The 15363-nt window shown below is 34.1% G+C and overlaps 1 protein-coding gene across 4 annotated transcripts in view; it reads left to right on the top strand.

Annotated features, from left to right (window-relative positions):
• The window catches only part of LOC142049338 (zinc finger RNA-binding protein-like), a 49860-nt gene extending 34806 nt beyond the window's left edge, over nt 1-15054 (top strand). For 2 of the 4 annotated variants that reach the window (XM_075076971.1, XM_075076970.1), the window contains exons 13-20: nt 395-600; nt 844-994; nt 2501-2642; nt 7599-7696; nt 8494-8589; nt 11595-11706; nt 11817-11914; nt 12702-15054. In XM_075076971.1, coding sequence (XP_074933072.1) covers nt 395-600; nt 844-994; nt 2501-2642; nt 7599-7696; nt 8494-8589; nt 11595-11706; nt 11817-11914; nt 12702-12881 — 1083 coding nt within the window. In that variant the 3' untranslated portion in view covers nt 12882-15054. Of the gene's footprint in view, nt 1-394; nt 601-843; nt 995-2500; nt 2643-7598; nt 7697-8493; nt 8590-11594; nt 11707-11816; nt 11925-12701 lie in introns of all 4 variants that reach the window. The other 2 variants (XM_075076973.1, XM_075076972.1) reach the window with 1 other exon arrangement.
• The last annotated feature ends 309 nt before the right edge of the window (nt 15055-15363 follow it).

Genomic DNA, 15363 nt, shown 5'->3' with positions numbered 1-15363 from the left:
ATGGTTTGCACAGGAGGTTGGACTAGAGGACCTCCTGAGGTCCCTTCCTGTTTGAATTCTGTGATTCTATGAAAGCAATCATGGACACTTTATTTTGCAGCAGTATGCAAGTATTTCCCAGTTAACAGAAAGACAATAGATATTTATGTTGGGGAGGTACTTTTGATCCTGGGATTTCATAATTTGTTTATTTTTAATACATTTCATGTATCTTCAGACATGATTGATTGTGACCAGTGTAAGTTGTTAAGGATACTTCATGTTTTGTTACATTTTAATGATTTAAGGTTTGACTATTCTGTTGTTTAGCCACATGTTTGGTTTTTGATCACATATCATATGTGAACTTGGAAGTGTACCTAAATTTCAGAAATATGCTTTTTCATCTGTTTAGCCTCTACGCCGCCCTGACTCCTCTGATGACCGCTATGTGATGACCAAACATGCAGCTATATATCCAACAGAAGAGGAACTTCAAGCAGTCCAAAAAATTGTTTCTATTACTGAGCGTGCTTTGAAACTTGTTTCTGACAATATGACTGACCATGAAAAAAGTAAGAGCAAAGAGGGAGATGACAAAAAAGATAGCAGTAAAGACAGGTAATTTTTAATTAATATTTTTTAAGAATTTCATCACTTTTTTCTGAAGTAATTTTATGTTTTTCCTTCCACTGTTATCAGTGCTTCCAGGGATTCTGTTCTCTTTGGGTTTTGATATGGCAAATGTCACTATGGCTTCAAGAGTATATGGAATACTCCTATTTTATTTCACTTTTCTATCTTCAGGATTAGTTTTATGGTTTTTATATTATTTTAAATGCAACTTTTAACTATAATTCACAGAGCTTTGAAAGGAGTTTTACGGGTAGGCGTTTTGGCAAAAGGTTTGCTACTCCGTGGAGACCGAAACGTCAATCTTGTTTTGTTATGTGCTGAGAAGCCTTCAAAGATGTTACTCGGTCGTATTGCTGAAATTCTTCCCAAACAACTTGCAGTAAGTAGAATTTAGATTTTTGAATTTTGGTTTTTGTAAAGATACTGTAAAAATTTGTCCTCAAATCAAATGTCTGCAGGGCTGACTGTGCTGCATTTCATAGCTCAGGTTCAGTTTCAATTTTTCTCAGCATTTCTGTCTGCATGTCTGTAAGCATGTTTTTGTTTTCTGTATATTGTGTCCATACAAGTGTAGGTCCTTATGCTACTGGTGTAGTACCAATCATCATTTAATAGATTTCATTTAACTGGGAAATAGAAATGAGCAGAAGCAAGACTATTATCCAGTTACCAGCAGTGATAGAGGTAATTTGTGCAGTGTTACAGAAGTTTGTGCTGCCTGAAGGTCAAAGTTCTCCATTAATGCCAATCTGTTTGTACCTGTCTTATTTCCAATTTGTATATGTCAGTGCTTTGTAGTCCCACAATTAGTTAACTAAGTCAGTCTTGTGGGGGTTTCTTTGTTGTTGTTTTTTGTTTGTTGTTTTTGGTGGTTTTTTTAAATTTGGTACTAAAAAAAACCCAAACACCAATCCAAAAGTACATGCAGTCTTAGACCATTCAGCAGAATTCTTATAAACCCTTTGCTGTATTTCTACAAGAAATGAAAGTACAGAATAAAGTCTTTAGCTCCAGTGCGCTCTACTGAACAAAGCCTGTCCGCCATCATTACAGAATGCTTGTCACAGCATTAGTATTTCCGTGCAGTCTGGTGAAATGCTCAGCAGAATCAGTGTCATGGTAGAGGAGCATTAGCAGGATCAGATTAATTAGAAAATAATCTTGGGTTTGCTCTTGTTTGAAATAACAGAACAGAAGAAAATTTTAAAACTGCACATCTTGGTCTGGCTTTGTGGAAAAGTCACTTGTCCCTCTAGTTTGTGGAAGAAGGTGATAGAGGTGCCTACAGCTTCCTTTTGGGGGTATTTAGAGTTGTTATATCTAGTTGCAAGAAGCAATTCTGAATAACCACCTTGTTACTCTTACCTTTTTTTTTTCCCATGGTGTTTATCTTGCCCTTTGCTCTCATCAGAGGATGTTGTGACAGCCAAGTATAGAATGTGCCTAGCAGTACCCATCCTTTAACTGTGAGCTTGAAGAACCACCACTGCATCTTTGTGCTTTTTAAAGGCTCCTATGTTCCAATGAGAAACATATTCAGCTGGCATTTTAAGTGGCACCAAGGCTTTTCTTTATTTCAAACACTGTCAGGATTCTTGTTATGTAATTTACTTAGTATATGGATTTTCTTTATGGGTAGTTTTTTTCTTTTGCATGCTTGGTGACTGCTGTGTATTTTCATTAATGATTTGGAAACAGTAGGCAAGTCCACATATATATATATTAATTGTATATACTGTTGTCTATTTGAATACAGAGGTATCTGCTTCATATAATTATATTGTGTTTCTGTCTTTCTATTAAAAAGACTATGTTGAAATCCATTTTCTTCCCCATACTTTTCTTGACCACATGCTAATAGAAATTTCTGTTTCTTGATATTTAGGTAATAAGTCCTGAGAAATACGATATCAAGTGTGCAGTCCCAGAAGCAGCAATAATTTTAAATTCATATGTGGAACCCAAAATGCAAGTTACTATCACACTGACATCTCCGGTCATTCGGGAGGAGAACATGAGGGATGGAGGTTGGAAAGTTGTTAAAGATGTTACTACTTTCTCAACTATTTTTATATGTTTATCCATTCTGCTTAAGGTGGTATTAAGGTCCTAGAAGGCAATGTGCTGGCACAACTAATGTATTTGATTGAAACCTTAGTTTTCAACAACCAATCTCAGTAGAGAACAGTTGGTTAAAATAAATGCTTATATGATGCATTTATTTAATTTTTTAAAAATTCTAACTTTATGTCCAACCTCAGCTTTCTGGAAAAGGTACAAACTTGACTCTTCCCCCTTGTTATAAAATTATGTGGAAAACTAAGTATTTTATAGCAAATGCCTATAAACTGGCTTTCTAGAGCAGTCTTCCCCTAAGAGAAAGATTGTTGGTTTTAGAAAAATCACAGGGTTTTGGGTTTAAACTGGATCAGTATTACTATCACTTACACATTCCAAATAGCAGCACCACTTAAAATGCACTTTTATAATACTTTTGATGGTAACAGTACTTCTAACTTTAAAAGACAATGTGATTTTTATTTCCACCACACACACCCCCAGCTCTCTGAGGTTGCTTTTTGGTCTGGAGTGCTTTTTGAGTATATTTAGGCTCCCGATATTACAGTCAGTCTTCTGTCCAACTGGCAAACCCAAGCTAGTACAATAAGAAATGGCTTTGTCATTGAGCTGAAGCAGAAGGTGGAGCTTCTAAATCAAATTACGTTTCTGAAGTTCAGTTTCTCTGGTGCCAGCAGTGTTGCTTTAGGGTCTGTTCTGTAACACTTTCAAAGCTCCAAAAGCTTTTAAGCCAACAAGCATGATTAATGTCTGCAGTACATTGGTTCTTTTTGTTTATGGGTCAGATAAAATTAACTTCTGTTTCCTTTTAATCCTGTATTTTCATAGTTGAAAGAGATCATGGCAAACAGGGTTCTGGTGTTTGACAGTGAGACTACAGATAGGAAATCTGAGGCTATCTTAACACATCTCATATGCAGGTTGAAAAAATTGTATGTGTGCATGTATACATGTGCTTGTGTATATATGTATTTATATAAGCTACAGAGGCTTTTTTATTTCATCATAACATGTCCTCTAACATACTTGAGGATTTTATACTGCATTAGTAAATGTTCTGTAGCTATGACTAGTGCATTGTAAGCAAGCTATGTTAACAAAGTCATCCTACATAATCAGAAAGAAAAATTTCAAGATTACGTTCTCTAGATTGAATGACTACTGAAGAGCCTTTGAGTGCTTTGTACATGATTCTTAAGATGTGCATATTATACCTAGCTATAAAGGCTTTGTACATGTACTGTCACACCCAACCAATTCTACTTGTTTTTTGACAATATAAGTGTAACATGACTTGGTTTGTCTTTGCTGAATCAGACTTCACATATTATTTAAGTTCATAAAGACTAGTTAAAAGATTTTATTATTAAATTACGTTAACCATTAAATTAAGTTAACCTTAAACACCATGTTTATTTTTTTTAATGTACTGTGCAAAAGTGCAATATTGATTCCTGCCACAATACTCAATTTCCATTTTCTGGCCTAAAATTCTATGATGTAGACTAAAAAGAAAATAAATTTCAAATTACTATGATGAATCCCTTAATTTATGCCACTTAAAGGAAACAAATACCTATTTTTGTCTGACCCACACTTCAGTTAAAATTATCATTGTGAGCTTATTCACTGCTGAATGCAGTACTGCCTCTAGGCAAGCAAAATTTCAAGATTTCAAGACACTGAGCAATATAAAATGGATGTGCAGAAAAGTTCACTTTTGAAACTAGAGCAAATAGACTGAATTGCAAATTATTGCAGCAAAGAAGGCCTTATGAAGACTGCTGCTTATTTGCTGCAGAGTAATAGTATGTGTTTGTGGTTTTTCTTACTGCAGCTTCTCATGCTCTGTGTCTTACAATGGTTTAAAGTTTTCATTAATTTTTTTTTTAGCCTGTTTGGGGAGCTAGTTCAGGTGATAAGGAAGGCTTTACGGAAGAACCAGTTTGAATAAAGATGAGACTGAGACTTGCACGTGGAGTAGAATCATGTTTGATGTGTAATAATCCCATTACAGGAGAAAAGGCTAAAAAAAATAGTGTGAAAAAAAATTGTTAACCGCATAGCTACTGTTCCTTATGGTATTGTGCGTTTGACAGTTCACTGAATCTGATATATTCAAAGTACTCTAACCCCTGCTGTGGAATCTTTCCTTCAGCAAACAAAGTGTACATATTTATAAACATATATATATATATGTGTGTGTGTGTCTTTTTTATTTTTCTTTTTTCTTTTCTTCTTTTAAATCCTTAGCTAACAGCCCCAGTCCAAAGCTTTCTAGCAGAGGGACTTGGTTCCTGTCAGGGGTTGCTGCCAAAGACATCGGAAGGATTTTTGACCAAGGTTTTCTAAAGCTCAGTGTCACACCTGCCATGCTTTACAAAGGAGGGGGTTTGGATGCGTAGTCCTAGCATCTACTGTTACTTTGTGTGGTTTTTTTTTTCTTTTTGTCTTTGTTTCTCTCCTAGAATTAAGCCATGTTCACACTAGTCTTGAAATAGTTGACTGGGTAAAATGGATTTAATGTAATAAAACTTACCAAAATTTATATACTTGTTAACTTTTAATTAAAAGGTAGTGTGGACACAGCACGTCGAACTGAAGATTAGCCCCTTATATTTAGGCTAGTAATAATTTAAGTTATATAGGGTAAAAATTTGTGCTTGTTTTGTAAATTAATTCAGTTTTTTGTCTTAGCTTAACAGGGTAGTCTGCTAGACATCTGAATTTAATTATATAGTCTTTAAGGGGTTAATCCTGAAATGTGAAACAGATGCAAAAATCCACAGATTAAGTATTACAAGAGTTTCCTTGATACAATTTTTTTTTCAGTCAGTGTATTCTCAGTGTAATAGGTGCCTTGAAACTTCTGACTTAGTCTTTTGAAGTTTCAAGGGTATTCATATGATGTCAATCTAAAATGTGCTACTAATAGATATTTCCAGCACTGATTAAGATTATCTTCTGTGGACTTAAACTGTAATTCTTTTTAGTAAAATTATTTTCCAAGTTGAAGTTTTTCAGAGCTAAAAGTAATTGGAGTTTCAAATTATGTAGTAAATTATCATGATAAAAGTTTGCAATGTCACCTATTTGCATATTAGTTTTGAAGAATGTAGATAATTGATTAGGCTACTAGACCAAACAGACCCATATTTTTATTTTTAATTTCTCAACCTTTTTTTCCTGCTCTGGTTTTTTTCTAAATGTACTCCTTGTCTTTTATATCAAAGTTGTACTTGTTTCATCAGTTATCTTACCTGGCACCTCTCGTATAGGTTTGGGGTTTTTGTTTTGTTTTGTTTTAAATTATGTACCACTTTGAATGTCTTAATTTGCTCTGTAAATGCCTTGTTAGTGAAATTTTTCTTCTTTCCACTTTAACATATAGTCCATAAGTTTGAATATCTGTGTGAGAAGATACCTATGTTCTTCTCAGCTTTGTTCTTATTTTGAAATCCTCCCCCTTTTAACCCTGTGCAGAGCAATGGGACTATCCTATTAAAAAAAAAGGCCAAATCTGAATGTAGTATTTAATATGAAATTTAATTATTATATTGCAAAGTTGCAGAACCATGTTCATTCATGGCTTTTTAGTTCTCTGTATCGTACAGTATACTAATATTTATTTTACATTTGTGTATAAATAGGTGGCTTCAGAGTTGTCTCTGCAGCATCCCTAGAAGCTTTTCCCTGCTTGAGTCATGAGACTCAAAAAAAAAAAATTATTCTGACTTCCCTAAATTTATATCTTGCTGGAGTAAACTATATTGTTCTATACAGCCAGCTCCTGTGAAATGAGTGCCACTGAGTGAGGGCTTTTTTTTTTCCATATCTGGTGTATCACCAGTTATGCTACCAATATACTTTGTCACTAGTCACAATAGCCATTTTCATAATTAGTAAACCAGAGAACTTTTAAAGCTGATCATTGCATTATGTCCCTACAATTTTTAAGTAACCTGAAGATACCATTTCCTGTTGTTCAGTGGTTCCAGTTTCAATGATTAAATGAGTTCCAAAAGGGCCTTTTGGTCTTTTCCTTTTTGGTAACAAAGCAGTCAGCTTAGTAATTTAATTAATCCTTTTCTGAACATTTAAATATTACAAGATCTACTGTATTTTCTTTATCTTTCAGACATTCTGCTTTGTTTTTTAAACTATTCCTTGCTTTTATTTTTCCTGCTGAATATTAAGTAAATCAGTCCCTTTTCAGATCCTTCCTTGCATCCTAAATTATATTGGAGCACATATATCATGGGCTGAGGAATTTATTTATGAGTGAGAGAGGGTACTGGAAAGTAATGGAACTCTGTAATACTGAAGAGCATTTCACATTAATTTAGTCAGGTTTTTTAAAGCAAAATAATTACCATTTTAAGTTTAAGGTATGATAAAAATAACATTAGTAAACATCTAGTGTTTTTAAGATGATTTTCTTTTTAAACTTAGTTTTTCTTTTAAGGAGTAGGTCCCAAATAACACTACAGTTACAGGAAACTAAGTTTGAATGTTTCTACTTGGTTAAAGTGAATTTTTGTGTTCCTTCTGTCTTGTGTTCTCTGTGCTGGTGCACTGTGTCCAACCATCCTTCCTTCAGTATTTAATTTTAGGGGGTATGTGTTTTTCCAGTGTTAGCTTAAATAAAGAAGTACTACACATTACATAATCTGCAATGCATTCAAAAATAACCTGAGAGCTAAAGTATAATATGCTCTTGATAGTCCTACTGGGTTTATGCCCTAATCCTAATTGAATGGCTTTTATTGAACATTTAGATTTGTTATTCAAGTGTTTAAACTTCAAATGGCATGTGTGACACTGAAGCTACTTCAAGGAAGTGTCTTGCTCACCTGGTCAAACACCCATTCCTTACTGCATTTTGCCAATTCAATCCATTTTAGATGTAACCTCGGGTATGGTGAAAGACCCACCGGACGTCTTGGACAGGCAAAAATGCCTTGACGCTCTGGCTGCTCTACGCCACGCTAAGTGGTTCCAGGTTCGGAACATCATTTTACTTTCTTCTTGTAGCCTTATGAGAGATTAGTTCAGTTGCAATATAAATGTTTAACTGTGTGAAAACACTCAGTGTTTTACTTAATATTTTTCTGGTCCTTAACCTTAAATGTAGAAAGTTGAGTATGGAGGAACTGCTTTATGCAGTTATTGCTCATTTGACGTGATTTTTTTTCCCCCCCCGGTCATTGAGAAGGCGACTGAAAGCTTGACTTGCTTGGGGTGATCATATGTTGTATATTTGTTATTTATTCCATAAGGCTGCAGAGTAACTTTGCTTTAAATAATGAAATATGTGTTTAAAGCTTTGTGTTTAGATTTAAGACTTTTTTCCTATTTCTTTAAGTGTATTCAGTGTAGGGAATGAAAGGCAAGAAGCAACTGTTTAGTTTAGTGGCTTTGTGTTCTGGCAAAGGCACAAAAAAGAAACCAAACAGATTCCCTTGACCTTTCAGTCTCTATACCTATTTCTTAGACCTTTACTTTATCCTTTTTATTTCTGATATAGAAAGATACTGTCTTTATTGTTACAAGTGAACACAGGTCAAGTGTACAGGGGATCAAGAAATATTATTCTTGTATAACCTGTGCACTTTGACCTACTTAAATTACTAACCCTGTATAAAATACTGCTGTAAATGGCAGCTCATGGAATAAAGTTGTAGAATGATTTGTTTCAATCTGAGCTTCCATTGAACAGTGGTGTTTTAGTCTTTCAACAAGTTCTATTTGCTGTAGGTGCTGGGATTAATTAATTTGATTTTTGTATTGCTCTCAAAGGCTAGAGCTAACGGTCTGCAGTCCTGTGTGGTTGTCATACGTATTCTTCGTGACCTCTGTCAACGGGTACCAACTTGGTCTGATTTTCCAAGCTGGGTGAGTAATGTTCTTTTGAATGAGTCTTTTTAATGCACATGGTACTGCAAGCAAAGCATAGGGAAGTGTTACTACAGTTTTTAAATGTAGAATTTTTTCAAGGAGTAATGTAGAGCTTTGTTTGGGGTTTTTTTGGGGTTCCCCCCTCCAGTGGTCCAGATTCCCTCTAAAAATTTAATTTTCTGAGGTTTTATCATTTGGAGCTGGAATATTTTTTCAAAATTAATTTTCTTGTTCTTTTGAATTCTTTGTGGGTATCATTTTTATTCTAGATTTTAGCATTTTTTTTCCTTTACTCTATATAAAAGAATCTGGTGGGGGGTTTTTTCTAACCACTTACTCTGAACTGTTTGGGCTTTACTGAAACTGAAAATCATGTCAGCTGTGCCCAGATAGCTCTGTGATAACAGAAAGGCTACTTGAAAGAATAAATCACAGTAATTCCTGGGATCATTAATATAGCCTTTCTTCAAGATGAAATACCACAGTACTAGTCTGTGGGAGAGTCACCATTAGCATTTTAATCAGTGTAACTTAAACAGATCTCTAGGTTGTACCCAGTTACCTCTCTCACTTCTTGTAGCCAAGTGTTCTTGGAGCATTCCTTTTACATTGACTATCTTAAATTATGCTCTCCAGGAGTGCAACTTGTGCTTCAAATATTAACAGATGTTCAATCTGTGGACTGAACAAAGTTAGTCTGAAACGTGTATATGTGGAGATAAACTCAGCTCTGACTGTTTTGTTTCATAGACCAAATCCTGTTGCACTGTGCTGCTTCCTAATGTAGACTTTTCAGTTTTGGCAGGAAGAACACTAACATTGTCAAGACAGTTACAGTAGTTAGCATTATTTCAATAAGAAATGTTTTACAACTGTACTAAGCTTGCAGAAAATTTTATTAAATTGCTTCTGATAATATTTATTGTTTCTGGAAAAAATGTGGAGCAGTTATTTCTGTTTTTTAAATATTTAAAGTTAAAAAAAAGTTCCAGTTTCTGTGCTACACTTAATGAAAGATATTCTGTACAAATATATCTTAAAAGAATCTAAGAAGTATGTAAGGGCCCTCATTATCACTATGATACTGAGTTGCCAAAGAATAAACCCTGACGTACTTGTAGAAAAGCATCCTTAGAACTATTGCAACATACAGCAGGCACATAGATGAAGAACAAGGACTGTTTTTTATTATTTCTCATAATATCCCTTCTAAGGCACAGCCAGAAGGGAGGAGAGGTATGAAGCGCAGTGTGTCAGACCTAGCTGTGTCTCAGTTCTCTCCAAAAGTGCTTCCTGGCTTGCTCCTGGTACCTTTTGCATTGCCAGTGACATGAATCAACATTGAAGTCTGTGTAGTCAGTTGTTCTTTTGGCCTGTTGGCAAAGTCTTGCTGACAGTTACAGATGAAGCTTTGTACATTGAAGAAATATATTTTTCTGGATACAGAACTTCTCCTGATCTGTATGCTAGAAGCCTCTTAAAGCCAAAGAGATGCCAGAGTTTTTCAAAGAGTCTAAGTAGTTGTAATAATAGAAAATATTAGGAAGTCTAAACACAGATATTGGTATCAGCCTCTTTATATACCTAAAAATCAAAACTAAATTAGAAGAATTTTGCCAAGTTCCTACAAGTTAGAAGGAACTAATATTCAAGGTTGATTTTTAAAAAATTTTTTTCCAACTTGAAATCCAGCCTTTTGTGCACATAAACACCAGGACATCATAATTCACATTTTCATAGGATTAAGTTGTGGGCTTTAGTGTATTGTAATGAGGATCCAAAAGAACTAGACTTGAATAAATGCAATAACATGATCTGGGTTTTTTCTTTCCTGCTGTATGTTGCTTCATACTTGAAAACAACTAAATTACTGTTGCTAAAGGTCAAACGCTTGATCCTGAGTGATACAGTAGGAGTATGGAAATACCATGCTCAAGAATTGAAATTTGTCAGTTAAATTGAGCTAAAATAGAAAAGAATGGGCACCCTTAGTGAAGGATTGTAATCAACACTCCCTATAGTTACTTGCATGCATTAGAATAGGCATTTATTCTTGGAAAATAAAAATAAAAGGGAACATTTGAACAACTGTAAACTCGGGAGAGGAACCAAAAAAAAAAAAAAACAACAACAAAACCTCCCAAAAAACCCAAGACACACACGTTGTTTGAAAATGAAACTTGCCAAAGAGGTGGTATTGAAACATCCATTTAATGCTGAAAGAGATAAGGAAAGCTATTCCTTCTGCAAATATCTTTTATAGGTTTTCCTGGAAAAAAAAAAAAGAGTCTAACTAGAGTCTAAACAATGGAAATGTTCACAGAAAAAAGCTATTTAAACTACAGCTAATAATTTAAACCATTTTAACTAATATAATGTGTAAATTTTAGAAAACCTGTTTATCATCAAGGTTTTTTTTACACTCGTTTAACATCTGAGTTAGTGTTAGCCTATTTCAGGAAAAAACTTGCTGTGAACTTCAGTTTTGCTAAACTGAAGAATTAGTAACCACTTAAACATGAAAAAGTTATTAAATTTTTGATGCTTTAAGTTTCTGTATTCTTGTAGAAAAAAATAATTTCTCTGTAGCATCCTGTTAATTTCATTAGATGAATCAAATTCATCATGTCATACTGTGTGCTGTTTATTCATGTGGCTGACAGATTCTGGTGACCCACCATGTTTCATGCTCTCTCAAAAAATGGCTGGACAAATTGTCTACCTGCATATATAGGCTACTACTGTATAAATTTCTACAAAACTTTTGGACAACTTGTGATGAGAAGAAGCGTATCAGTACTCAATGTTAATCTTGCATCAGTTTTCTTTTTATTCATCTTTAAAATATCTGATTTTTTCCATTTTAACTGAAAGCATTCTGTGATGTGTAATGTTCTTCAAAATTCCAGTATCAAAAGTTCTGTATTGAACAACAGTAGTGTAGCTTTTCTCTGTTTTAATCGGTCTTCTAAATTGGCTGGACTTTCTTATTGTTGGTCTAGGCTATGGAGTTGCTTGTGGAAAAAGCAATTAGCAGTGCTACTGGACCACAGAGTCCTGGGGATGCACTGAGAAGAGTTTTTGAGTGTATATCTTCAGGAATCATCCTTAAAGGCAAGTTGCATTTGATCAGTGTCTGTGTACTTATGCTTAACTAATGTAAAATCTGTAGTCTTGGTTGAAATAAGGTAGAAATGTGCTACTAATTAGCCTAACCATTGTAGGTGGTCCTGGCCTTCTGGACCCTTGTGAGAAAGATCCTTTTGATACACTTGCTGTAATGACAGATCAGCAACGAGAGGATATTACTTCAAGTGCACAGGTAAGGAAAAGTAAGTGTGAAGTAACTAAATTTGATGGCTTTGGGGGGTGGGGTGGTGGTTGGTTTTGGTTGTTGATTTTGGGGTGTTTTGTTTGTTTCAGGTTGGTTTTTTTTGTTTTGGTTTTTTTTAAATGGAGCTATATGGTGGACATGAATTTTCATTTCTTAGAATATAGTCTGGTCTTTCAAATGATCAGTCTTTTAAGGTAGGCAATGAAAATGTCACAACAGAGGATGTATGATAGTGTTCATTTTTGAACTAGAATTAACGTATTTTCCTGAAAAGTTTGAAGCACTCCCATCTATATATATATATCTCTCCATACAGATGCTCACTCTACAGAGGTATGTTATTAGATTTAAAATTACATTGGCATTTAATATTTTATAAATAATTCTATGTAAGTTTAATTTTAAATATTTAATGTATCCACTTACAGTATTGACCATTCACGCTTGCATCTTAAGAAATTACTGCCCCTGCCTGATCCTTTTGCTAAAGATAACTAATGCGTAATGGGACATGTGACAAGCCTTGGCTGATTCAGTGCAAGTCCAGCAGCTAAAACACATGTATATTATTTTTAAGCTAAGATGATGTACTTTGTACAGAAGCAGCAAATGTGACATACACATTTTATTGTGTTGACTTTGTTGGGGGAAGGAAGAGGGGATAATAAGAGCTAAGGATAATATACACCACTAATGTTCTTCATTAATTATTTGAAAATGTACTCGAAATTGACATTTGTTTCTAACAAATATCTTCTTTCTACCCTTTTTCTAGTTTGCACTGAGACTCCTTGCATTCCGTCAAATACACAAAGTTTTAGGAATGGATCCGTTACCACAGATGAATCAACGCTTCAACATCCATAATAATCGTAAAAGGAGAAGAGACAGTGATGGGGTTGATGGATTTGAAGCAGAGGGAAAAAAAGACAAAAAAGATTATGATAACTTGTAAAAATGTTTGTCATCAGTGCTAAGATCGAAGGTGACAAAAAGTCAACTTGTTGCCTTGCTTTTAAATGGACATAATGTCTGTTTAAAACATCCATAACCAATTTGGTAATTAGATTTGGAAGAAAACAACCTAGCCCTTCTGTGAGATTCTAAATATTTTAATGGATGTACTTTATCAGACAAATTATGGATGGAAAGACTGCAAATGGAAACTGTTGTCATTGGAAAAAAAAAAGCTTGAGTTTTTTTCCTCGTTGCATTTCCTTTAAATGTGTTGCTAACTTTAGTAACTTTTCTTTTTTTTTTTTTGTCTCTTATTAACAATTGCGTTGTCATCTTATCTTGGCTGTATTTAATGCGGCATTTGTGCTTCTGTTGCTATGTGTATTTTGACTTTTTATTTAGGGTTTTTTGTTTGCCTTTGACACTAGTTGTATAAGTTACTTTGTGTTAGATAGTATAAACTGTTCCCCTCCCAATTAATATTTTACAGAACTTTATTTTGTAAAGTGAGACTGCAGGATTATGTTGGGTTGGGTTGGGATTTTTTTTCTAAATGTGAAGGGGTTGCAACACATAATTATCCTGCCATTTGAGTGCTCAGAATGAAATGTTTTTGCCTATCTTGTGGCATTTGTCTCCTTAGTGTGATATAACGGTGTAATTAAGACAAATTTGTGTTAATTAATCAATTTGCTGTTAGCTGTGCATTAGTAGTATCAAAGCTAATATATACACTATGGTCCAGCAACAGTTTTAAAGCAGCTGCATAATTGATCAAAGTTTTGCATGATTTTTTTGTTTTTAATAGAAGGGCTTTTAAAACTATCATTTTAGGTTAAATGCATAGGTCTTTGTATGATTGACTTTGTGACATAGCAAGGCCGAAAAAAAACTTTCTGAATTTCTTTTCTCAACGTACAAGCAGAAGTGGACATTTCCCATTTAGACAAAGTTAGCCATTCTTTTCAGTCAACTTTGTCGATATGATATTAATGCGCCTCAGCCCTTAAAATAAATGTTTGTCATATCAGTGCCTGTGAGGTTATTCCTTATAGATATTCCTCTATAAATTTTCTGTGATTTTTTTTTAATAATTCAAATTTTAAAAATTAAAGTATTACTGAAAAAGTGAAGGTTATTGAATGGGGTGCGGGAACCAAAACAGAAAATTATTTTATGTGGCCATAGTGTATGCTTATGTCTCTTTCAAAAAGCTAAATATATAGCAGTGGTGTAGTAAAATTACATCATACTGTTGATGTATGCCCTGGTACATGGGTGTGATTTTGTTGTCACAGCACTACAGTGGAAATTCATTATACACTGGAAACTGAAGTTTCAGTCATTCTGTTCAATGTGTATTATGCTTTGTTGCAAACCCATAAAATGCACAGATTAACATAGACTAACATTCTGGTAACTACTTTATTGATGGCTGCAGGAGAGTATCACACATTACAAAGATAATTTATTTCTGGTACAATTTATTAAAAAACCCTTTTGTTCCATTTTGAGGTTGACTATATCTTTGATCTTCTTAATAAATAGCTCTTGGAGTAGGGGGTTGGTTTTGTTTGCAACACCTACTGCTAACAGCATGGGCCTCTGGAATAAAAATACAATATTTTAGAAAAATAGAGGGAGTCTAAAAAAATGTCAGTGGTGTTCTTTAAGCATCAGTGCAATTTTTAAAGGAGTAGTTATTAGTGGTTAGCAAATAAAATGAAAGCTCATTGTAAGAAAGATTTCTTACCAACTTCAACATCAGAAATACAATAATTAATGTGTTTTAAAATTACTTTTAAAAAATATTACACTAATTTCTGTTGCCCAGCCTTGATGCGTGGCTCCAAGCATGTGCTTGTTCAGTCTTTTTTTAAGAGGATATCTTGCTGTCATGGTGTCTAGTTAGCCATTACTATTTATTTTGAAAGCTACAGGTGCTATTCTTGTGGCTAGTTCAACTACATACCAAAGTTTCTTTCCTCATAAAGTAAACTTGTCTATTCAGGCATGTGACCCTAAAATTTAGGATTAAAAAGGTCAAAGATGTATTCTGGATTTCCTGAATTTTAGTTCTACTGGCTTTTAACTCTTAACCAGCTTCTGGATCTTTTGAACCATTGTATACTTAAAGTGATTTCACATTAAATATGAAGCTGTGACCATGATTTTTATGCTGTGTGATGAAGAGTAAATTTGCAGTTTGTTTCTGGTTTTCCTGCCTGTTTTAATGGGCTATTTTAACTAAATAACTTCTGACTCTTGTTAAGCTAAGAAGGATGGAAAAACAAGGTTTTAAAAAGTACAGAGCTAGCTTTGATTTTAAATATTACATTGTGTGCTTAGGAAGACAAAACTAAGATGAACTAATCAATTTACAAACAAGTAATCATTTTAATATCCTATGTTTTGATAATGCTAGCAGTTTACTAATAAGCAGTGTTTGTCCAATGCTGTGTGTTAAATCTCAGTGCCAG

The sequence above is a fragment of the Phalacrocorax aristotelis genome, chromosome W (genome assembly GCF_949628215.1).
Source record: "Phalacrocorax aristotelis chromosome W, bGulAri2.1, whole genome shotgun sequence".
In the NCBI taxonomy this organism is placed as follows: Eukaryota; Metazoa; Chordata; class Aves; order Suliformes; family Phalacrocoracidae; genus Phalacrocorax; species Phalacrocorax aristotelis.
This window is presented reverse-complemented; position numbering and strand designations above follow the sequence as displayed.